Source organism: Ursus arctos, unplaced genomic scaffold, assembly GCF_023065955.2.
Source record: "Ursus arctos isolate Adak ecotype North America unplaced genomic scaffold, UrsArc2.0 scaffold_14, whole genome shotgun sequence".
Lineage (NCBI taxonomy): Eukaryota > Metazoa > Chordata > Mammalia > Carnivora > Ursidae > Ursus > Ursus arctos.
In genome coordinates, this window is record NW_026622808.1 from 71,227,808 (window position 1) to 71,249,966 (window position 22,159).

Here is a 22,159-nt window from a genome sequence, read left to right on the forward strand (position 1 = left end):
GTGTGCCCCGCCCCCCCTTACAGAGCACTCCATGCTTTCCTCTCCCCTGCAGTTCTGGCTGATGATGTCCTACTTGTCGCAGATGACGGAGGAGCAGACCCTGGTCATGTATAGTGGACACCCACTGGGCCTCTTCCCAAGCAGCCCCCAGGCCCCCAGGCTGGTCATCACTAATGGGATGGTGGGTCCTGGGGCAGCCGGGCATTGTCCTGCCTTGGGGCAGCAGGAGAGCCAGGTGCTCCCAACACCTGCCTCCCCATCGTTTCCTCTGTGATGCCCCCAGCCCTTGGCTCCCATCCCTCTTTTCCAGGTCATTCCCAACTACTCCTCCAGGACAGAGTATGAGAAGCTCTTTGCCATGGGAGTTACAATGTAAGTCCTATCTCACTATTTCAGTTTATATTATGGTGTTACCACCTCAACCATACTTTATTATAAAACTATGTAGCAATGTTAAAAACAATTTGAAAATACTTACAATGGCAGCACCAAAGCCCAATCTCATGTTGACATATTCCCTAGGAGTTTTTGTGGATATGCATACTACAGTTTTATACACTTGTGAGCAAGTGAACAATTGGGATCCTGCTTTTTCCCAGCATTTTGTTATGCTATGAACAATTTCAAATGGACAGAACATTGGAAGAATTAACAGTGAACAGCGAGATTCTGTGTTTAACACACTACCAAACTCTGTATACCGTGTCTATCTATCTGTCCTTCTATCCATCCATCTGACCAAGTTGGGTTTTGATGCATTTCAAAGTAAGCTGTAGATACCATGGCCTGGAATTCAATATTTGTTTACAGGTTTTTTTTTTTTCCTTTTGAAGTGAAATTTACATGAAATGCACATATCCTAGTGCACCAGTTGATAAGTTTAACAAATGTGTGCACCTTGCAACCCAAACCCCAAGATTCAGAGCACAACCATTTCATCTGTCATAGAATTAATGCATGCTCTGAATTGCAAGCTTTTTCCTCAAACATTATAAAAAGAGCTACAGTGGAAGGGAAATCCCTCTCCCACCCTATACTCTCCATTTCAGGGGTAAAGTCTATGTCTTTCCAGACATTTCTTAACGCACGTGGTTACAGATTTACGTAGACCATTACAGGCCCTCTGCACTAGCCTTTCCACCTTTGACAATATCATTCTGTTTCAGGAAACATGAGTCTAATTGGCCCTTATTTTACCTGCAGTGTTCAATTGTAGCATGATTTATTTGGCCCCTTGCCACCTGATCTGGGTTGTTTCCAGTTCTTTGGACTTAAAAAGAATGCTACAGTGACTGTCCTGATCTGTATATTTTTGTGGGTCTCTGGGAGCGTGGCTCTAGACTAATTCCCACTTGAAGTCGTTACTGGGACCAACAAAGTGGGTCCACTCCTCGGTGAGCTATAGACAGAGACCACACCAGGTGGCATTGCCTCCCAGGGCCACTTTCTTCGCTCAAATAAGGATATCATAGGGAATACCGTCCAAAGCCATTCTCCCAGCAGGGGCAAGCAGGCCCCTTTTATTAGGGCTTGGGATGAATATTCAGAGAAGGATTTTAATATTATAATGAGGCTGAAGTAACTGTCAGGCGGTTTCTGATTCATCTGCAGGGGGGTGGTTCTCAAATGCCTTCTCCCATTCCAGCAGTTCCTTCCTTAGTTTCTAAAAGAGGAAATGGACAGGCAGGAGCCTCTAGGTGTTTCCTGAGTTCAGGGGGTCAAGGGGTCTCACCAGTGACCAAGTGTGATCAGGTCTGTCGTATTGGGAGCCAATTAACCAGGCCTCAGGCTAATACTTTATAATATAATCATCATAATAGTCACTCCCATGTGTTCTAAGATTCATAGATACCTTCACATTTGGTCCTTTACACAAGCCTCAGCACTAGGTGCCCTTCTTAACCCATTTTGTGGAGGAAGAAACCGAGGCTCAGAATCCCTATTATTTTTCTGTTTGGTTGTAAGTAGTTACTGTTACTCTTATTTACTACGAGGCCCGAGAACCTCCTGCATACGGAAGCAGCCGCGGGGTCAGAGGGGCAGGATCGGCGTCCTGGACCCGCCGCCTCCTAGGTGTGACGTTGGGCAAGTGGGTGTGCTTCTGTTTTGTAGGTTCGGGATGGAAGTTCAAGGAGAGTGGAACTGCAGAGTCAGACCTGGTCTACCACACCTGAGGCTTGACCCAGGTGCTGTGGGCGCTTGACCAAACAGGTGCAAATTGCCCACAGAAGTGGGAAGAGCGTTACATGTAAAGGGGGTCTGAGAACCTAGATAAAGCAAAGCCTTTTCACGGTCAGGCTGACAAAAACAGAGCTACAGATAACAGGAAGTACTAGGGAGTATGTGGGAAAACGCAGTCACAGGTTGTGGGTGGGTCTAGGTCAGAACACCAAGGCTGGGGGTGGCTGGGAGGACTCTATCTTAGCAGCTGGGGTCAAAGTGCGAAGTGCAGTTAACTTGATCCCACAATTTTACCTCCAAGGGTTATTTTGGGAGCAACATGCAGTAGATAACTTGAGCACAAAGGACGAATCAGAAGGATGTAAAATCTGTTCCCAGCTCTGCCGCGTATCGCTGTATAACCTCGGAACTTGGATCCTATCTATAAAGAAGGAATTTAAGAGCTCCTGCCTCAAGGAGTCGAGACGATAGAAGGGACACCCTTTCCCACGTGGCACAAAGGGAGCCCCTGGGCACTCTGCTCGAGTGGATGTGGGCCCACGAGGGAGCACACCCTGTGGCGGAGGTTAGGGGGACCGTGCAGACTTGCGGGCGGTTATGATGGTTTCACCCATCTCCTGGATGGATATTTATTATCTTAGCACTATTTTTAATGTTTTTTAATAGACAACCTTCCAAGGCAAGGATAATTCCTCCCCCTTTTTTGGAAGAAGATGCAGAGGTTCCACATGGTCCGGTGCCTTATCCAAATTATGGGATAGACTTGGCCTCAGACAGATCTGCAAGAATCAGGATCCACCATTGATCCAGGAGAGAGGAGGGGCTGGGGAGAGTTGCTGCGGGACAGGAACCCAATAGAAAAGAGATAGGGAGTTGAAACTGAAGAAGGAGAAAAGCAAGTGTCAGTAAGCCCTGGAAGATCTCCTTACCTCAGTGGTGCTCAGAGAAGAGGAGGGTTAAGGCAACAGAAAAATGCTGTCCTTCCCCCATTGCATTGCCAGAAAATTCCAGTGTTTGATAATTATCAAGTAATGGACACAGGCGTGCTCATGCATCGCAGGTGACAGTCCCTTTGGCAGGTGAGAGTATTCATATTTGAAATGTTTGCACCTGATGACCCAGCACTGCTCCTTCCCGGCTTCTTCCCTAGGCCCAGGTAGAGGGGAAGGAGGCAGGTCACTGCCATTGCGGTGGTCATTGTTTGCATAGTGAGACCGGACGGAGCGGGGGAACATTCTGTGGCTTCCGGTATTGCATACTGTGGAGCCACAAATAGGAATGAGCAGGATCCGTGTGTGCCGTTGTGGAAAGGACCCCACCACTGCTGTGCCCTGCTGCGGAAACAGTAGGGACACCTCCACAATGAGGCCGTTTGTGTAAATAACACTGATACTGATGAAACAGTGGCCGCACGTGCAGCAGTGCTCTGAATGCCCGTCATGGCCGTCTGCCTCACCGAGGCAGGGCACACACACCTGATGTGAGCAGCTCGGTGAGTTCAGATACACGCGTGTGCTGTGCCAGCCCCTCTCTGAAGACACCACCCCTGCCTCCTGCAGCTCCATGCCCGCCCTCCCTCAGGTGGACTCCCCACTGGAAGGTCACTGAAGGTTATTGAATGGAATCCCACAGAACGTACTCTTTCACGTCTGGCTTTTTCATGGAGCCACTTGATACGCAGGAGGACTTCGGTCGTTTTCTTTGCAATGTAGCATTTCATTGTGTCCATAGCTGCAGTTGCTTCTCTGTCCTCCATGATGGGCAAACCAGCTGTTTCACGGTGTGGCCGCTGCAAATACGTTGCTGTGAACAGTGGTGTGCATGTCTTTAAGTGGGCGCGAGCCTGGACAGTGGAAGTGCTGGGTCATGCTCGGCTTCCGTCGACATGGCCCAACAGTCCCCAAAGTGATTTTAACCATCACAGTACAGCTTTTAATAAAACAAGATCCATTTATAAAAGGTCCAGAAGGCCAGAGGGGACCAGAATTGGGGGACTGTAGCTTTATCTCTGTTTACTTTTTTTAAAGGAAAATGTATTAATGCATTTTGGGGTAATTAAAAAGGAATTTTAAACCATGTAATGTGGAAGCTGTGCCTGGCTCTGGGCTCACCGTGGGCTTGCCTTCTCTGCGGTCAGGTATGGCCAGATGACAGCAGGCAGCTACTGCTACATCGGTCCCCAGGGAATCGTCCATGGCACAGTGGTGAGAAACAGGGCCAGACGTGGCTGCAGGGGGTGGGAGGCTGATGTGCCGCAGGGGATGTTAAGTGCCTTCTCTTCTCCGGGCAGCTCACCGTGTTGAATGCCGGCCGACGGTACCTGGGCGTCAAGGACCTCGCTGGGAAGGTCTTTGTCACCTCTGGGCTGGGCGGAATGAGTGGCGCTCAGGCCAAAGCTGCAGTCATCGTGGGGTGCATCGGTGTGATAGCTGAGGTGAGCCCAACAGGAGCTCGGTTCCTGCCCACATGCTTCCTCCCTCACTATAGAGCCACTCACAGCCGTCTCTTCTCTCGCCACAGCCACCCCGAAGCCTCCCAGTGTGAGTTCCCATGGCAGCATATGCCTGCTGCCTTCAAAGTGCCCATCACCTTTCACAGTCACGCTGGCTGATGCTATCCTATGAAACTGACCTTCTGTGGGCACTGCTTCCCTTATTCCATCGAATCCCTGGAATACGGTGGTGGATAATAAATGTGGACACATGAACTTAGACGCCCCCAGCTCAGACAACTCACAGTCGGGTGGGGGAAGCAGACATCAGTAGAGGTGGGTGCAGGCAGGTTTTGCTCAGTGGCTCTCATGGCTTTCTTTGGGAATGCCAAGGAGGGGAAGGGAGGCAGGGAGAGGAGGTAAGGAGCTTTAAGACAAATCTTGGTTGGGGTGGGGGCTACCTTCTTGTGGGAGATGTATTTCCTGCTTTCAGGGGGACAGAGGAGGGCCCAAGTGTCCTCGCACAGGTGTCTCTTAGGCAACTTGTATTTAAAATAATCAATATGTCAGAGTGGCACATTTTGGGGGGCCCGCCCTTGACCCCTACAGAGAAAATAAGTTATAGCAACGAATGATAGCTTTCACAGAGCTCATCCCCCGGAATCTGCAGGAAAACAGCCTATGTTTTTAAAAAGTCTTGACTTCCCCTTGCCTCATCCTCAACCCTTATCCTCATCTACATTCCTCCGTATCTTCAAAAAGTGTTTGCCACAGAGCGAACACTCAGTAAATATTTGCAATAAAACTCCCAAATGGAAAATAAGCAACCCTAAAAGAGAGGGAGAGAGAGAGTAGCCTTGGTGACACACACCTTTGTGACTTACACTTAGTTGATACTAAGCCTCTGTCATACCGTACTTGTCAGGAGCCCACTTGGCTTCAGGTAGCAGAAAATTGAGCGGCAGCATCTTCCACAAATAGGGTTTTATTTTTCCCACACGGCCAGCAGCGCTGGCATTGGTCCAGCTGCTCAGTGATGTCAAGGCCAACATCTCTAGATTGTCTTGGGTTTCCCTCGTGGATACAAAATGGCTGCCCCAGCCCCAGCCATCCCATCTCCATTTAAGGCAGGAAGGATGGAGAAAGGAAGTGCCACCTATGACTGACTCTATTTTAGCAGGAAAATAATACTTAAGAAACCCCTTCTTTTACCTCATGGTCAGTATTAGATCAAATGGAAGTTCTTACCTAAAAGGGAGTCTGGAGACAGTGGACAGGGTAGTCGTGGTTTGCTTGGACAGGGGCTGAGCACAGCGTCCCCCTGAAAATCCGGGTCCTGTTGATAAGGAAAGCAGGAGGGGGAATACAAATTGGAAAGCAGCTCACGGCATCTGCCCTGACACTGTGTTATAAAAGTGGGTGACCTACATGGGGGATGGCATCTTTCTAATGGAGGCTGACGTGCCCAGTAACTGGGAGGCCCTGTGTCTCATGGTCTCAGGTAGATAAAGCCGCCCTCATGAAACGCCATGAGCAAGGATGGCTGATGGAAGTGACCGACAGCTTGGACCACTGCATTGCAAGACTCAGGTACAGTGCCTGACACGTGAGCGTGGAAAAGTGGGGAGACCCCGAGAAGGGGCCTGGAGCCTGGGCTGCTTTGCATGGGCCTGTTAAATGCCTGACACTTGGCCACAGGTGGTGCCTCACCAAGAGACCCCACAGAGGTTATACAGTACCAACATCACAGGACCCACCATGGGGTTTGAATCACGACCCCGAGATCAAGAGTTGCATGCTCTACTGAGCGAGCCAGCCAGGCACCCCTTCTAATTCCATGGAATTTCTCTCAGGATACGCAGAGTTCCCATACCTGGTGGTCAGACACTTGCTGTTAAATGACTGTCTCGATACCGAGCCACTGTTTTCCGAAGTCTGTGCCTTGTATTTCTCACTGTTGTGGCCTTAGTGCCTAGCCCAGAGCCTGGCACATAGTAGGTGCTCATCTAATCTGTTGGGGGGAAATGAGCCTTTGAAAGAACTGTTCCTCAGCATGATTCCAGGTTAGGCGTAAGCTGATCTTCCTCACCACTCATGCTCTGGTTCTCAGGGTGGGGGGCAGGGGGTTGGCAACATTTCCCTCTGGTTTGATGTCTTCTAAGGTATTTTAGTGGGAATGGGGGGAGGACTGCCCTGGGGGCTGCTGATCGATGCCATTTTGTTTGTTTGCTTGTTTTAGAGAGAGAGAAAGAACACTGGGGGCCGGGGAGGGGTACAGGGAGAGAGAATCCCAAACAGACGCCCTGCTGAGCACAGAGCCCAACCTGGGGCTTGATCCCAGGACCCAGAGATCATGACCTGAGCTGAAGGCAGATGCTCAATCGACTGAGCCACCCAGGCGCCCCTCATCTTTTTTTTTTTTTTTAAGATTTATTTATTTTAGAGAGAGCATGAGCACATGCAAGCGGGGGAGAGGCAGAGGGAAGCAATCTCAAGCAGACTCCCCACTGAGCACAGAGTCAGAGGCAGGGCCCTTATGTGGGGCTGGATCTCATGTTCCTGAGATCATGGTCTGTGCCGAAATCAAGCATCAGACGCTTAACTGACTGCCACCCGGGTGCCTCTGGAATCCTCTTTAGTGATGTCTGCAATTCTAGGATCACCTTGAATGAGTTCTAGAATGATCCAAATCAGAGCACTAAGAGCGACAGCTGTGCTTCTGTGAATCCCCTCAAGAAGGCTTGTCACCGCCGTCATCTCGGTTCTCTCGTCTGGGCCATTCAAGCCTGCTGTTACAGTTCAGGGTCCTCAGAAGACACGCCTCAGAGGTCCCTGCAACTAGGGCCCAACGCTGGCACACAGTGCTTTCCGTGACCTCCAGGGCCGTCTGCATTCTCGCCAGCTTGGTGTTGGTGGGGGTGGGCAGCTGCAGGCAGGTGTGATGGACCATCCGCTCTGCTCTTGTGCCCTTCTAGGGAAGCAAGGAAAAGGAAGGAGGTGCTCAGCCTTGGTTACCATGGCAATGTGGTGGATCTTTGGTAAGCGGGGGATGGGAGTGGCAGCCTTGGGGACCCTGGGTGAACCTGCCCCTCCAGACAAGGTGCTGATGGTGGCCGTGTGCTCCCCGGACACAAAGCTTCCAACGTACTCAGCTTAAGGCTCTGCTCCCAGCTTTCAAGGCCCACACCCTGGCCCAAGCCCACAGCAGCCTTCCTGCAGATGCTCTTTGAGAGAGGAGGGCAGTTTCTCTCCCAGATGGGCCATGAACCAAAGCCCCAAAGAGTGCCTACCCCGCCTCAGGCAGGTGCTTCCCCTCGCTGATCACCCCATGTCTTCCCCAGGGAGCGCCTGGTCCATGAATTGGACACAACGGGGGAGCTCTTGGTGGATCTGGGGTCCGACCAGACGTCCTGCCACAACCCATTCAATGGCGGTTACTACCCTGTGCAGCTGGGCTTCGCAGAGGCCCAGAGCCTCATGGCCTCTGACCCTGCTGCATTCAAGAGCCTGGTCCAGGAAAGGTGATGAGGTCCCAGGGCTACTCAGGTGTGGAAGGGGTGGGGGTGCACACAGCTGGCAGGAGCTTTTGGACTGGATGGCTCTGGCCTCTGCCTGGTTCTCCAGGGGCCAACTGTGTGGCCTTAGACAAGACCTTTAACCTCTCTGAACCTGTCTCCTCCTCTGTCAGATGGGGTGGAAACAGCAGAGCTGGCTGAGCCCCATGGGGTGGGGTTGAGGAATGACAGGGGTGAGGTACAGAGGGCCTGCTCTCAGAACCTCACAGGTGGGCAGGGCTGACCACGAATTGCTGGCCTCTTGCAGCCTGAGGAGGCAAGTCTCAGCCATCAACAGACTGGCCAAGGAGAACTTCTTCTTTTGGGACTATGGCAATGCCTTCCTCTTAGAGGCCCAAAGAGCAGGTGAGACACAACAAAGGTGAGGTGAGGGGGCCAGGCTGGGAGGGGCCAAGACCCTGGCACTGGGCACTCTCCCTTCTCGCCAGACAGGAGTGGGCCTGGCAGGTGCCCGGGGTAAGGGGGGGAAGAGCATGTGGCTTTCACTGTGCCCCTGCTCAGGCCTTCTTGAAGCTGGGCCTGCCAGGTCCCTGGTCTCTCTGGGCCTCAGTTTTTCCATTTGCCTTCAGATCGTGAAGTGCCACAAAGAGAGTTGGTAGGATGCTTGTATGTAAGCTCCAGTGGGAAAAAAATGCAGCTTAACTTTTCTGTGAAGGAAACTTTTTTTTTAAATTTAAATTCAATTAGTTAACATACAGTGTATTATTAGTTTCAGAGGTAGAGGTCAGTGATTCATCAGTCTTATATAACACCCAGGGCTCATTCCATCACATGCCCTCATTAATGTCTGCAGGTAGCTTTTCTAGGACAGGTGGCTCGTGCTGGAAGGTAAAGTTCAGAAGGTACAAAACTACCCAGTGGAAGGTCCCAGCCCTGTCCCTGGCACCAGCTCCCCTCCTGGAGTTCCAAGGTTCTGCTGGGCCTGTCAGGGCACAGGTGGACCTGGCATATGGGGCGACGTGGATATGCCCCACCCGGCCCCACACCAAGGGCAGCGCTTGCTGCCTCCCAGCCCCAGTGAGGCTTCCCTATCAAAGCAGAGCACTTGCACGGTCTTTCCCTGGCCTCTTTGTTTCAATTCCCTTCTGGAGAGCAGCCTGAGTCCTCGCCTTGGGGCTGATAGACCGGCCCTCAGACCCTCCCGCTGAATCTGTACCGGTGCTCTGCCCATAGGAGCTGATGTGGAGAAGAAAGGGGCCAACAGGACGGAATTCCGCTACCCCTCGTATGTCCAGCACATCATGGGGTAAGTGATGGGGTCACTTCCAGCCTCTGGGTCCTAGACACTCAGGTGGGAAAGTTCTCAGGTAGGGAGAAACAAGAGATAACCCAAGGGAGATTGGGCTGAGCGGGGAGGCCTCAAGGTCAAACCGAGCAACACAGGGACAGGGGATGGGAGGCTTCAGGATGCTTCTGGAAGGTTTGCCAGGCCATTTGTGCACAAGATGGGACCAGAGAGGGAGGGAGGGGAGAAAGGCCATCGATGGTTTCCTTCTTAGGTTCACTGTGGGTGAGGAGGGAGAGGCTCAGGGGGCCACAGTGCCAGCCTACCTACAGCAGGGGGCTGCTGGGCGCTGTCCAGAGAGGACGTGGGCCCAGGGGACTGGGGACCACCTAGGAAGGTCAGTCCGCCTAAGGCAAGCCTGGCCAAGCCCCCACATTCACTGTTTCTCCCGACTACCTCGCTTTAGGCTCACTGATTTTGAGGTTGTCTTTGTCACAACACTGAAAATGAATTTCTGCCTGTGTCCCAGCTCCCTGCTCCTGCGGCAAGAGGTGGTGCAGATCCAAGAGGAGGGCCAGAGAACCAGAGGGAGGGGAAACACTGAGGGGAGAGGGGGCTGAGGGGGAGGGGGCAACCCTGAGAGGAGAGGGGAGAGGGGAGCAGAAGGGGAGGGGATAATGGTGTAGGAAAGACGTTAGGGTTGAAAGCCAATGGCCAAGAAAGAATTCTTGAGATGTCTTTGGTGCAAAAAGGTGGTTTTACTAAAGCACAGGGACAGGACCCGGGGGCAGAAAGAGCTACACCGGGGTCGCGAGGAGTGGCCCATCGTATACTTTCAAGCTGGGAGGGGGTTAGGGATAGCACAAGTCTCTAAGGAATTTTGGAAGCAAGGTTTCCAGGACCTGGAGGGGGCGAGCTGTTGTTGGGAACATGTCATTTATTACTGTCTAATAAAACCGTAGTCGTGAGACTCTTCAGATGTATATCAGTGGGCCAGATGCTTGGTGATTGCCAACAGGTGTCTTGGGGGGTAGAGATAAAGGAAGTTTCTAAAGGAATTTTTATATGTTGAAGTAGACTGACGGAATCCTTGGGGGAGGAGGGGTTGGGCTAAGATTGCCTTTTGCCCTTAGCCAAGTGTGAACATGGAGGCGGTTGAGTCCCTAGAGGAAGGTCACTCTGCCTGTTTCAAGGACTTGTCAATGGGCTGTAGGGAGTAAGGAAATTTAAGGATTTTTCTAATGCCTTTGTTTCCCACATCAGTAATACTGAGGGAAAGGGGGGTTGTTGGGGAGGGGGAACAAGGGGCTGAGAGGGAGGTGAGAACACTGAGGGAAGGGGGACTGAGGGAGACGGGGGAGGGAGGGGGCTGAAAGTGAGGGAGGGGGAAGTGGGAGGGAGGCGGCTGAGGGGGGAGAGGGGAATTGGGGGAAAGGAGGGGGCTGAGGGGGAGGAGGAACTGGGGGGAGGGAGGGGGCTGAGGGGGAGAGGGCTGAGGGAGAGGGGGGAACTGGAGGAAGGAGGGGGCTGAGGGGGAGAGGGGAGGAGGGAGGGAGGGAGCAAGAGGGAGGGGGCAACTGGGGGCCTCCAAACATGCTGTCCAGCTGGTGGCTTAGGGGCTACCAGCAACAATTCTGGATACTGAAGCCCCGACTTCACCACGTGTGCCCACATGCCATGCCCCCAAAACACACCCCAACCAGCATGCAGAGCCTTCAGCCCCCTCTCAGTTCCGCAGCATATGCAGGCCTTCCCTCCTTGGCTCGCGGTGGCCCCACCCCATCAGTGGGTGCAGCCGGACTGGGAAGCCCCGAGGCCAGGAGGCCTTTTGTCTTTGCAGGGACATATTCTCCCTGGGATTTGGGCCTTTCCGCTGGGTGTGCACGTCAGGGGACCCCCAGGACCTGGCGGTCACGGATGAGCTGGCCACATCTGTGCTGGAGGAGGCTGTTGCTGATGGAGGTGAGGCTGTAGGTTGGGAGATGCCCACAGGCAGGTGGCCCCGCAAAGGCTCGACAAGCAGCCCACCCCCTTGACGCGGCTGCCCTCTCTGCTCCTCCCCTGTGGCCTCCGGCTTGTGCCTGTGACAGCTTTGGATTCTTCGCAGCTGTCTGCTGTGCCCGCTCTGCTTTCCCTGCGGCAGAGCTCCTGCGGTGTGTGGTTTCTCTGGTAGATAGGGTGGCTCTGCCTCCCTACAGGGGTAGTGGTCATCGTCCCGGCGGACGACCTGCCCCCGCCCCCTGTTTAACCTCAGTCCCTTCCTGTGTAGTGGATTGGACGTGTTGCTTATCACATGGAGAAGAGGAGGCAAGTATTTTATGAAACTTCCTCAGCTGTCCTAGCTCCTACGCCTACTTCTCTGCAGCTTTTCTGCAGGTCCCAGGCCCCTTCTCTCCAGTTCTCTGTGTGGGTCCTTCAGCCTTGGCTGCGTGTTTTCAGTCTCCAGGGGCCATCGCACCCTGCTGCCCACATCCGGGCTCGGTGGGCTGGGGTGGGTCCAGGTTACGCGGATGCAGGGCTGGAAATACCAGGGGACGTCGGTGTGGGGGGGCTCCTGCGCGGGAGGAGCCAGCGGGGTTGGGGGGCAGGGAAACCTCCTGGGAAGGAGCGGGAAGCGGGGGTCTTCTCTTAGAAATCTGGCCAGACGCCTCCTGGTGCTAGAGAAGGCAGGCTGGTGGGTGTCATCAAAACGTCCCTCGGGAAGGCTGTTACGCCTGCTGGTGGCCACGGTATAAATACTCTCGGGGTGGCTAGATTTCCAGCGGGGCTCCACGTGGAGCCACAGCAGAGCTTCCCCCAGGCAGGTAGTCTCAAGAGCAGAGAACCTAGTGAAAGGTATACTAAGTGATGAATTGTGAGCACTGCCTTCATTTTTAATAAAATTTTTTTAAAAGTGTGAGTTTATTTCGTTGAAATTTTAATGATGTCTGTGTCAACTATTGTGTCACACGATTCCTGAAGATTGAAGTCTGCTCTCATGAGCTGGTACGAGCAGCTTCCGAGCAGCAGAGCTACCACCCGACTGCACGCCCTCCACGTGCTGGCCTGTCTTACTGGGATAGGCCAAGCTTCTCTACCTCAGGGCCTTGGTACTTGCTGTTCCCTCAGATCTTTGTGTAGCTAGTTCCTTCTTAGCATTTAGGATGTAGCTTGACCATTACCTCCACAGACTGGCCTTTGGTCCCCCTGACCCACCACCCTAGTGACTACCAAACCACGCTGTTATTTCCTTCGTGGTGCATAGCAGTCTCTGTTCCTAGCGCCTGGCACAGCACCTGGCGTACAGCGAGGACTCGACAGATGTTTGTTGAGGGAATGAATGTGTCGGGCAGTGGGTTGCACACGTCTGTGCATTAATTCATGTGACTGTTAGCATTACCGGTTCCAGAAGTTAGATGGCCTGGTGTGGTGCTGGGGATGGGGGCTTCCCGACCCCGTGTCTGGACTCCATAAAGGTTGCCGGACAGGTGTCTGTGCTGAGCAGCTGCCGGAGGGAGGGCCTGTGCCCGAGGCCAACAGGGCAGGGGCCCCCACGGCCTGTGACACCCCCCTTTCTCCCTGCAGTGAACCCGGCCGTGAAGTTGCAGTATGCGGACAACATCCGCTGGATCCGGGAGGCGGCCAAGCACCAGCTGGTGAGGGCTTGGCCTGGTGGGAAGCAGGGGTGGCCCCTGGACTGCCACCCCAGAGGTGGGTGCTGCTTGCCACACCCAGGCTGGTAGGTGTGAGCCCCGAGACGGTGCCAACTACCTGTGAGACTGCTGAGGTGGCAGCCTCCTTGGCCTCACAGGGGGCAGCGGCAGCCGCCTCCCCCCGCAGGCCGCTGGACAGAGAAGCCCAGGGCCTTTCCAAAGGTGCCCTGGGCTCTGGGGTAGCCACCAGGGTCAGTTAGGTTATTGCTCACCCCATTACTCTGCAAATAGCTCTCTCAAGTCAGGCCTCCCGGCTTCTGAGCTGTGTGACCTGGGGCGAGTGGCTCGGCCTCTCTGAGGCTCCCGTCTCCTCCGCGCAGTGGAGACCCTGGTGACGGTCCGTACGCCCGAGCTGTGGTGGCGCGCGTGCTTGGAGCAGGCCCCTGGGACAGTCTGTGCACGAGGCACGGCCGGGGCCAGGGCTGAGCAGAGGGGTCTGCTGCTGTCTGGAGTGTGCTCACGGCACGTGAGTGCGGATCAAGGTGATGCCGCGTGGGGACTGCTTTACACGGACGGGTCAGAGAGGTGGCTCTGAGGAGCAGGGTTGTGGGTTTGGCTGGGGGTGGGGGAGCGGCCGTGTGACAGTCAGGGGAGGCAGAGGACCAGCCAAAGCACAGGCCCTGAGGCGGCAGCGGGCTTGGTGTACTGATGACAAACGGAACACGGGCATTCGGCTCACATGCCTTTGGCCACAGACCTCAGTGGCCAGACACTGCCTGGTAGACACACGTCTGGACGAGTGTGTGGTGGCCTGGGGGTTCTAAGGCCAGAGGGGGACTCCCTTGAGCACTGCCCCTGCGTCCCGGGCTTCTGTGGCCCGACACCACCCACCCAAACTCCTCCTTGGCCAGTGGTTTGCATGCACGTTTCAGCCACAGCCCCTGTGCCAACAGTGGGCTCTGTGACCGCTCGGAATCTGAGACGACTACCCGACTGTTGGACTTGAGGATCTGGACCGTGGGGAGGACGGGGCAGGAGCAGAAATGTGCGGGGCCGTCCAGAGGTGGCTTGGAGAAGAGAAGGACCCAGCCTTGAGGGAAGGGCTCCCACTGAGCAGGAAGGTGCTGGCGGGAGTGTGGGAGGTCAGGGGCGTGGGGAGTGGCGCTCTGGACGCCGCTACCAGGGTGACGGAGAAGCAGGACTGTCTCTTCTGTGTTTGAGTTGAAGTTTTCTGGACGTTGTGTTCTCCATACTTATTTCATGTGGCTCTTTGCCTTAGGAAAGATGGTGATCGCAGAAGGCCATCCTTTTTTAACATTTTAATTGAGTTTCTTGTAAGGTGTACTTTTGACGGAGCTGGCAATCCTATGCCAGTTCCTCCTCGATTTTCTTTTTCTGGATCTAAGACATCAGAAAATCTCCGCAGTGCTGATTTCTACTACAGTCCTTCCCACAGGGCTTTGAGGCAGCCGGCGGGAGTAAAGTAAGGCTGTTCAATCGCAGCCATGTGCAAGGAAGAAGCGGCTCTCCTGACCGTGCAGGCCGGCGTGGCGGCCCGGCCTGAGCTCTGCTTTCAGGCTCACGGTCAGGGGTGCGGCTGGCTCCATCACCCTCTCCTGAACCTTCCTCCCCGTTCCAGGACGAGTAGCCAGGCAGCTGAGGGACACACCTACATCCTCTTTGGAGAATCCAGGGTTGCTTAGCCTCGGCACTACTGACATTTGGGGCCAAATCATTTTTTTTTTTCAGTTGTGGCAACAGACACATTATCGTAAAATTTTCCGTTTTAACCATTTTTAAGGTACAACTCGTGACCTTAAGTACACTTATATCGTGTGCAATGGTCACCACCATCTGCGTCTCGACTTCTTCATCTTCCCCTGCTGAAACTCTGTCCCCATGAAACACAGCTCCCTATTCCCCTCCCCCAGCCCCCAGCAGCCACCACCCTACTTTCTGTCTCTGTGTACTTGAGCTCTAGGGACCTCATGTAAGTGGGATCATGCAGTATTTGTCCTTCTGGGACTGGCTTCTTTCACTCAGCATGATGTCCTCAACGTCCATCCACGCTGTAGCGTGTGTCAGAATTCCCTTCCTTTTCAAGGCTGAATAATATTTCATCGTCAGCATAGAATGTATCTATTTTGCTTATCTGTTCATCCATCAGTGGACACCTGGGTGCTTCCACACTGTAGCTATTGTCAGTAATGCCGCTGTGAACATGGGGGTGCAAATATCTGCACGAGTGCCTGGGGGCTGGATAACTTCCTGTCATGGCGGGCGTCGCGGGGTGTTGAGCAGCACCCCTCCCATGCTGGCAGCACCCAAACATGTCTCCAGGCGTTGCCCCATGTCATCCTGGTTGAGAACCACTGTGCCAGACAGGAATTCCTTTTTACTTGCTGCAGTTTCCGTTTCCTGGGAGTGACCTGTCTTATCCTCCAGAGGGGCTGGTCCCGGTGTGTCCGTCCACAGGCGCTCGGCCGCGCCACCTACCGCCCAGGTGGTCGTGGGCAGGCGGCTCAGCCTCTGCGTCCTGGTGTTCTCATCTGTACAGTGGAACCTAGGATGAGAATAATAGCACCTTCCTCATTAACCCACCAGTGAGCGACGGTGTGCAGAGTACTGGGGGCTGTGCCAGGCATAATCCAGAATTGCATTAGGCGGTGTTAATGTTATTTTTATGGAAAGGGGTTAGGGTGTTGGAGACCCCTCCTGGGGTTAAGCCCTGAGGCGCTAGATCCCAGAGGGACGCCTGGGGGCCCAGACTGCATGCGGACACGCAGGGGGTTGGCATGGCGGCCTGGCGGGCTGGAGGTGAGGGCCCGCCTCAGGCCAGCAGACTAGAGCTATCACACACCTCGGGGTCCTCCACGACCTCCCTCGAGGGGACTACCTGGCTGCTGGCGGACCTGTCACCCAAGCCTCCCCCGTGTATCACTAGGTCACCGACGTGCCTCTTCACTCCCTTTTCCCCGCAGGTGGTGGGGGTCCCAGGCGAGGATCCTGTACTCAGACCAGAAAGGCCGTGTGGCCATCGCCGTGGCCTTCAACCGAGCCATCGCCCGTGGCAAGATCAAGGTGACGCGTCCTGTGCTGCAGGCAGGAGGCCTCCCCTAGTCTCCTTCCCATCAGGGACCGCACAGCCCCGAGGCCCCGAGCCCTGTGTTTGTGTCAGGTGGGGGGCAGATAACTGGGGAGCAGGAGTGACCCAGCCTTTGACGTGTTCCCTGCTGTGTGAGCTTGGGCGATCAGGTGCTCTCTCTGAGCCTCAGGTGCCATCTTCTGTGAGAAGAGAATAATGTTAACCTCAAAGCCTAGATATGAGGATTGAGTGATTCATCTTTCTTGAATTCTTTTTTTTTTTTTTTTTTTTTTTTTTTTTTTATTCAACAGAGATAGAGACAGCCAGCGAGAGAGGGAACACAAACAGGGGGAGTGGGAGAGGAAGAAGCAGGCTCATAGCAGAAGAGCCTGATGTGGGGCTCGATCCCAGATCGCCGGGATCACGCCCTGAGCCAAAGGCAGACGCTTAACCGCTATGCCACCCAGGCACCCCGAATTCTTTTTTTTTTTTAAATTATCTTTGTATAAACTGTGACAACTTCCCTGGTTTCCCCCCATTTTCCTCCCAGTCAGCTGTCCCACCACGGAGGACATGGAGCTCTGGGGACACTCATTTGGAGGGCCATCTTGCTCCTGTTCCGTAGGCTCAAGCCGCAGAGTTCTTGCTGGCGTCCCTGTGTTTGGGAGTGCCGGTATTAATGATCAGACGTGAAGGGGAGATCAGGTTGGATGAACGTGACGCCTGTCCTGGTGGCGGCGAGGACAGCAGCCCCAGCCCCTCTCATGGAGCGCTGCCAGAGCACCTGCTCGGCGTGTCCGGAGGAGGGCTGGGCAGCTCCGCCAGGACGGCTCTCTCGGCACGCTCACGTCCGGGCTACAGTCGGCTGGCTGGTGGTCACGGAGAGCTGGGTGTCTGAATCATTCCTTCCACATGCTTGACAACACCTCCTCCATGCCAGCCTTGTTCTAAAGGACTGGGGACCATGTGGCAGAGAACAAAATAGACAGGGCCTGGGCCTCATCCACTCACTAGGGAAGGGAAACTGACCATGCAGGATGAAGGCGTAAATTCAGAGGCAACTTCAGATGATGAAGAACATGGGAAGAAAGTGAATGGGGGTGTGGGGTAGAAGTGGCAAGGAGGGGGCGAAGGGCTGGGAATGAGTGGTGACTTTCGATGTGGTGGTCAGAACAGGCCTTCTGAGTTGCTGATGTAGAACCGAGACCTAAATATCTGGAAGGTGCTAGAATCCCTGGGGGTTGGCAGTTCAGAGCAAATGTGAAGAGCAGCTTGGCCTGTTCAAGGAAAGGAGAAGAGGGCCTCTTAATTCAGAGCAATGGGCAATTCCCCTTTCAGCAAGGCACCGCCTCATACGCAGGGAGCCCGTGAAATCCTATGACTGCTGGGAGGGCTGGGAAGAGCGACACTCATGGGGCCAGCCCTAGTTCCTTTGTGAGACACTCAAGAAGGGTCCCAGGCTGGTGCTGGGAAGAGTGGCAGCCGGGCGGCGCTGCCCTCCTGGGGCAGCCAAGAGGCAGGTGCAGCTGGCCCAGGCTAGCACTCACCTCATGCTTGTGGTCATGGAACGTTCCCCTTTGCCCCAGCTCCTTCACCTCTACCGTTCAGTTGTGCCAGTTAGAACTTGTTTTTTGTAATGGAACCGCCCTGTGCCTGGCACAGAGGAGCCCCGTTGACCTCTCCTTAACCACGGCCCCACTCAACCTTCCCCAGGGCTGCGCTGTATTCCATCCTGGGGACGCAGAGCTGCAGAGCTGCCTGACAGCACATCACAGACCCCAAGTGGCCTGAGATCTTTGGGGAACAGGAAGAGTTGCCAACACATGCATTTGAAAAATCAACCCCCCTGTGCTCTCACCATGTGAAAAGTCTCTGTCCTCACAGAGAATGGCAGCACAGAAAGGATCTTAGTGATTTCCTTGTCCAGAAAACCAAGGCCCAGAGAGGAAGCATCCACCCAGCACCCCTGGGCTGTCTCCCCCTTTCCTTAGAGCTCAGACTCAAGGGAAAGCCCAGACTCCAGTATACTGTGTGTGGATTTAAATCCCAGGCTGCCCAGTTACCAGCTCTATGGCATTGGGCAAGTTTCTTCTCCTCACTGGACCTCAGTTTTCCTGTCTATAAAACAGGCATGGTAACAGGCATACCTACCTGGATAGAGTCATTGAGACTGCCCGGTGAGCCCACACAGGCATAGCACGTGGGTGGCCTGTGCGTATAGAAAGCACCCACATCTGTGGAATCTCTTAGTAGCTGCAGGAAGCCATCAGAAACATCCATGCTTCCTCTTGTTGAAGAAGGTCTATGTCCGGGGGAAGGATCTGGATGGCTTCTGGTGTGTGCCAGGCAGCTGTGGTAGACACTGTGGGCTGACATCTCACATCCTTCCCTGCTGCAGGCACCAGTGGTCCTGAGCCGAGACCACCATGATGTGAGTGGCACAGACAGCCCCTTTAGGGAGACCTCCAACATTTATGATGGCTCTGCCTTCTGTGCAGGTGAGGAAGACAAACATTTAAAAAAATTTTTTTAACGTTAGATTTGATTTTGTTTAAAAGTCAATTGATTCATTTCCATCAGTCATAATGATGGAAAAAATGTTCTGGCCTCTGAGAGACTTGGCATAGGGTGACCAGCCCAGCACACAGGGGTTTCTGGGACCTGGGATTTCTGGTTTTTAAATTGGGCTAGTGTCAGGCAAAATGGGACAGTTGGATGTCCTAGACTTGGGTGTGCACCTGACCCTGTCACTTCAGCAAGGCACTTAAAGTCTCTGAACCTCACTTTCCTCATCTGTAAAATGGAAATAACAATAGTACCTACTTCAGAGGTTTGTTGTAAAGAATGAGATGAATTCATACATGTGCAGCATTAGGTCAGTGTCTTGTGGCCAGCGTTCAATGAGGTTATCTGCTACAGCTGCCGTTACTGTTCTGCTTCGAAACCTACTACAATTACAATCATCATATAGGCTGGCGGGTTCTAGGCCTGGAGTAGCTTGCTCATTCCCAGCACTTGGCCGCCCCTTCCATTACGGATGGGATCCCAAAGAAGGATCCCAAGGACACTCAGGAACCCCAACTGTATCACTTTTTTCAAGGAGTTGATATATTTCATGTAAGTTATCAAATTTATAGTATAGAGTTGTAGTCCTTTATCTTTTTAATATCTGTGGAGTCAGTTGTGATGTCTCCTTTGTCATTCTTGATATCAGTCTTTTGTGTCTTCTTTCTTTCTTCTTGATCAGTCTGGCTAGAAATTTATCAGCTTTATTGATCTTCCCCAAAAAAGAAGCTTCTAGTTTCATTCATTTTTTTCTATTGCTTTTCTGCTTCCAAATTCATTGATTTCTGCTCTAATCTTTAGTATGTCCTTCCTTCTACTGGCTTTGGGTTTAACCTGCTCTTCTTCCTCTGACTTCATAAGGCAGAAACTGAGGTTACTGATTTGAAACCTTTTTTCCCCCTAATATAAGTATTTATGCTCTAAATTTCCTTCTAAACACTGCTTTAGTTACATCCTGCAAATTTTTATATATTTCTCTTTTCATTTATTTCAAAATATTTGTTAGTTTTCCTCTTGGATCCATTGGTTACTTGAAGTAGCTTTTTAATTAATTTATTATTATTTTTTTTTTTTAGAGAGAGAGAGAATGAGTGAGGAGGAGGGGCAGAGGGAGAGAGAGAGAGAGAGAAAGAGAGAGAGAATCTTAAGCAGGTTCCATGCTTGTGTGGAGCTCAAAACAGGGCTCAATCTCAGACCCTGAGATCATGACCAGAGCTGAAATTGAGAGTAGAATGCTGCACTGACTGCGCCACCCTGGCACCCCTCAAAGTATCTTTTTAAGTTTCCACGTTTTAGGAGATTTTTTAGATATCTTTGTTACTGACTTCAGGTTTCATTCCATGTAGTCTGAGAACGTACTCTGTATTTGTTCTTTTCTTCTAAATTTGTTAAGGGTTGTTTTGTGGCCAGAAGATGGTCTATCTTGGTGCACATGAGAAGAACATATGTTCTGCCGTTATTTGGTGGGTTCTACAGATGTTGGCTAGGTCGGGTTGGTTGATAATGCTGTTCTGGTCATCTGGATCCTTACTGATTTTCTGCCTAATTGTTAGGCAGAAAGAGAGAGAGTGGTGAGGTCTCCACCTGCGTTTGCGGATCTATTTCATGTTTCAGGTCTTATCCATCTTCGCTCCAAGTATTTTAAACCTATGCTGTTAGGCGCACACTCATTTCAGTTTCTGATGTCTTCTTGGAGAACTGACATCTTTATCATTATGTAATGTTCCTCTTTGTCCCTAATAATATTCCTTGCTCTGAAATTTTCTGACATGAATATAGTTTATATTCATATCTATGGCCACTGTAACAAGGTACCACAAACTTAATGACTTAAAACAACACAGATGTATTCTTTCACAGTTCTGAAGGTTGGAAGTCTGAAATCAGATTCAGTAAGCTAAAGCCAAGACATGGCTGGGCTGTGACATCTCAGGAGGCCAGAGAGGAGAATGTTTCCTGCCTTTATCAGGTTCTAGAGCTGCACTTCTTGCATTTCACAGCCCAGTATAAGGAGGAGAGTGTTCTTAGGATTCTCCCTGACCTTCTCTGGCAGCACCCAGCCCTGTTTTTGGAGAGACAGCCTGCTAGGACATGCACACCCCTTTATACCCCTTATACTCCGACAGGCAGTGTCCCAGAGGCCTCAAGGTTTCAGGCAAGCTCATGCTTGTCCTTTAGCAATTTGTTAGACGCACATGGAAGGTGACCAGCCTGGGTTCCGTTTCTCTGTGCAAGCGCCTGCCTCTCCCCGATTGTCATTAGTTAGTTGCCCTGGGAGCTCAGTTCCCTGTTGGGGTCAAGGACAATCACTAATCTGTAGCTTGCCCTCCACCCTTATTTCGTTGTTGTTGTTGTTGTTTTAAGGGTGGGAGTGATTCTCTTTGGCTCTCTGCATCCATGAGCTAAAATCAGTACCACCACCCCCTTTAATTCTATTGTTCTTTCTGCTTCTGGAGCACTTTATCTGGCATTCGGTGCTGGGGAGCGTAACTGTATGCAGAAGGATAACAGTGAATACTCGAGCACTTGTCAGTACTCCAGCTTTGCTTGGCTCTGCAAACATAAATTGTTGCTGTTTCTAAAGTCTGTCCCTACTTCCCTGTCCTCAGGCCCCACGCAGTCCATCGTCGCCCTGTTCAGAGCCTGGCCTGGTCCCCCAGGCCACCTCATTCAGGGAACGATGGGTGGTGGCCTCTGTTTCCACAGACATGGCTGTGCAGAACTTCGTGGGAGATGCCTTTCGAGGTGCCACCTGGGTCGCTCTTCACAATGGCGGGGGTGTCGGCTGGTAAGGTTTTTAGAGGACTGGGTGCTGTGGGTGTGGGCTGGTGTAGAGGTCTCAGGAATTCCCTCAAGGGCCCTGGGCCCTGCCTCCCCTGAGCTCCCTCTGCTAGGGGCTTTGCTGTAATGTGTTCCTCCTGTGAGCTGGGAATCACAGGACATGACCGAGCCACTCTACCTTTCAGGGTCTCACCTGTCACACAGGATACAAAGGCTGTAAGAACCGTACCCTACCCTTATCGTGTCAGTTTTCCCTTTGCTATCACAGATGTTTTCTCAGGAATTCTCAGTGCTGTCCTGGCCTAGGCCTTCTCCACGGACGTGCCCTGGGCAGCTGGGCTGGGAGACAGGAGATGGATTCTGGGCTCTCCTGGGTCCCAAGCTCAAGGTCTGCCTTGCCAGGCCTGTTTCCAGTCTGTGCCATGAGGAGATTGGGATTTGTGGGAGGGTCTTATCCTGGTTGACAGTGGCAGTTCCATCATGAGGAGGTCTGCTATCATTCTGCACCCCTAATTCTAACATGCAGGGGCTTTCCCGCACCACCAGGCAGTTCTCCGACACCCCCTTGGTGTCCACAATTCAACTCAATATGACACTATCTGCTCAGAGACAGCACCAGATCGCACAGGGTAAGGGCTCAGTCCCAGCAGGATGCCCCCACTTCAGATGCTGACCAATTGGCTA

The 22,159-nt window shown here is 52.8% G+C and overlaps 1 protein-coding gene and 1 long non-coding RNA gene across 3 annotated transcripts in view; one reads left to right on the forward strand and one right to left on the reverse strand.

Moving 5' to 3' along the window:
• The window catches only part of UROC1 (urocanate hydratase 1), a 40,933-nt gene that overhangs the window by 12,329 nt on the left and 6,445 nt on the right, over window positions 1–22,159 (forward strand). The window contains exons 5-18 of one of the 2 annotated variants that reach the window (XM_048226827.2): window positions 53–181; window positions 311–372; window positions 4,319–4,385; window positions 4,472–4,615; window positions 6,114–6,202; window positions 7,588–7,650; window positions 7,954–8,133; window positions 8,435–8,532; window positions 9,361–9,433; window positions 11,253–11,374; window positions 12,977–13,058; window positions 16,026–16,125; window positions 18,528–18,627; window positions 21,401–21,482. In XM_048226827.2, coding sequence (XP_048082784.1) covers window positions 53–181; window positions 311–372; window positions 4,319–4,385; window positions 4,472–4,615; window positions 6,114–6,202; window positions 7,588–7,650; window positions 7,954–8,133; window positions 8,435–8,532; window positions 9,361–9,433; window positions 11,253–11,374; window positions 12,977–13,058; window positions 16,026–16,125; window positions 18,528–18,627; window positions 21,401–21,482 — 1,391 coding nt within the window. Of the gene's footprint in view, window positions 1–52; window positions 182–310; window positions 373–4,318; window positions 4,386–4,471; window positions 4,616–6,113; window positions 6,203–7,587; window positions 7,651–7,953; window positions 8,134–8,434; window positions 8,533–9,360; window positions 9,434–11,252; window positions 11,375–12,976; window positions 13,059–16,025; window positions 16,368–18,527; window positions 18,628–21,400; window positions 21,483–22,159 lie in introns of those variants that run through there. The other variant, XM_044385116.3, reaches the window with a different exon arrangement.
• LOC130543644 (uncharacterized) lies at window positions 16,400–18,619 on the reverse strand. Its single transcript, XR_008959145.1, has 2 exons — window positions 18,281–18,619; window positions 16,400–17,406 (listed from the first exon to the last, which is right to left on the reverse strand). It is a non-coding gene; the product is annotated as an uncharacterized LOC130543644 (long non-coding RNA).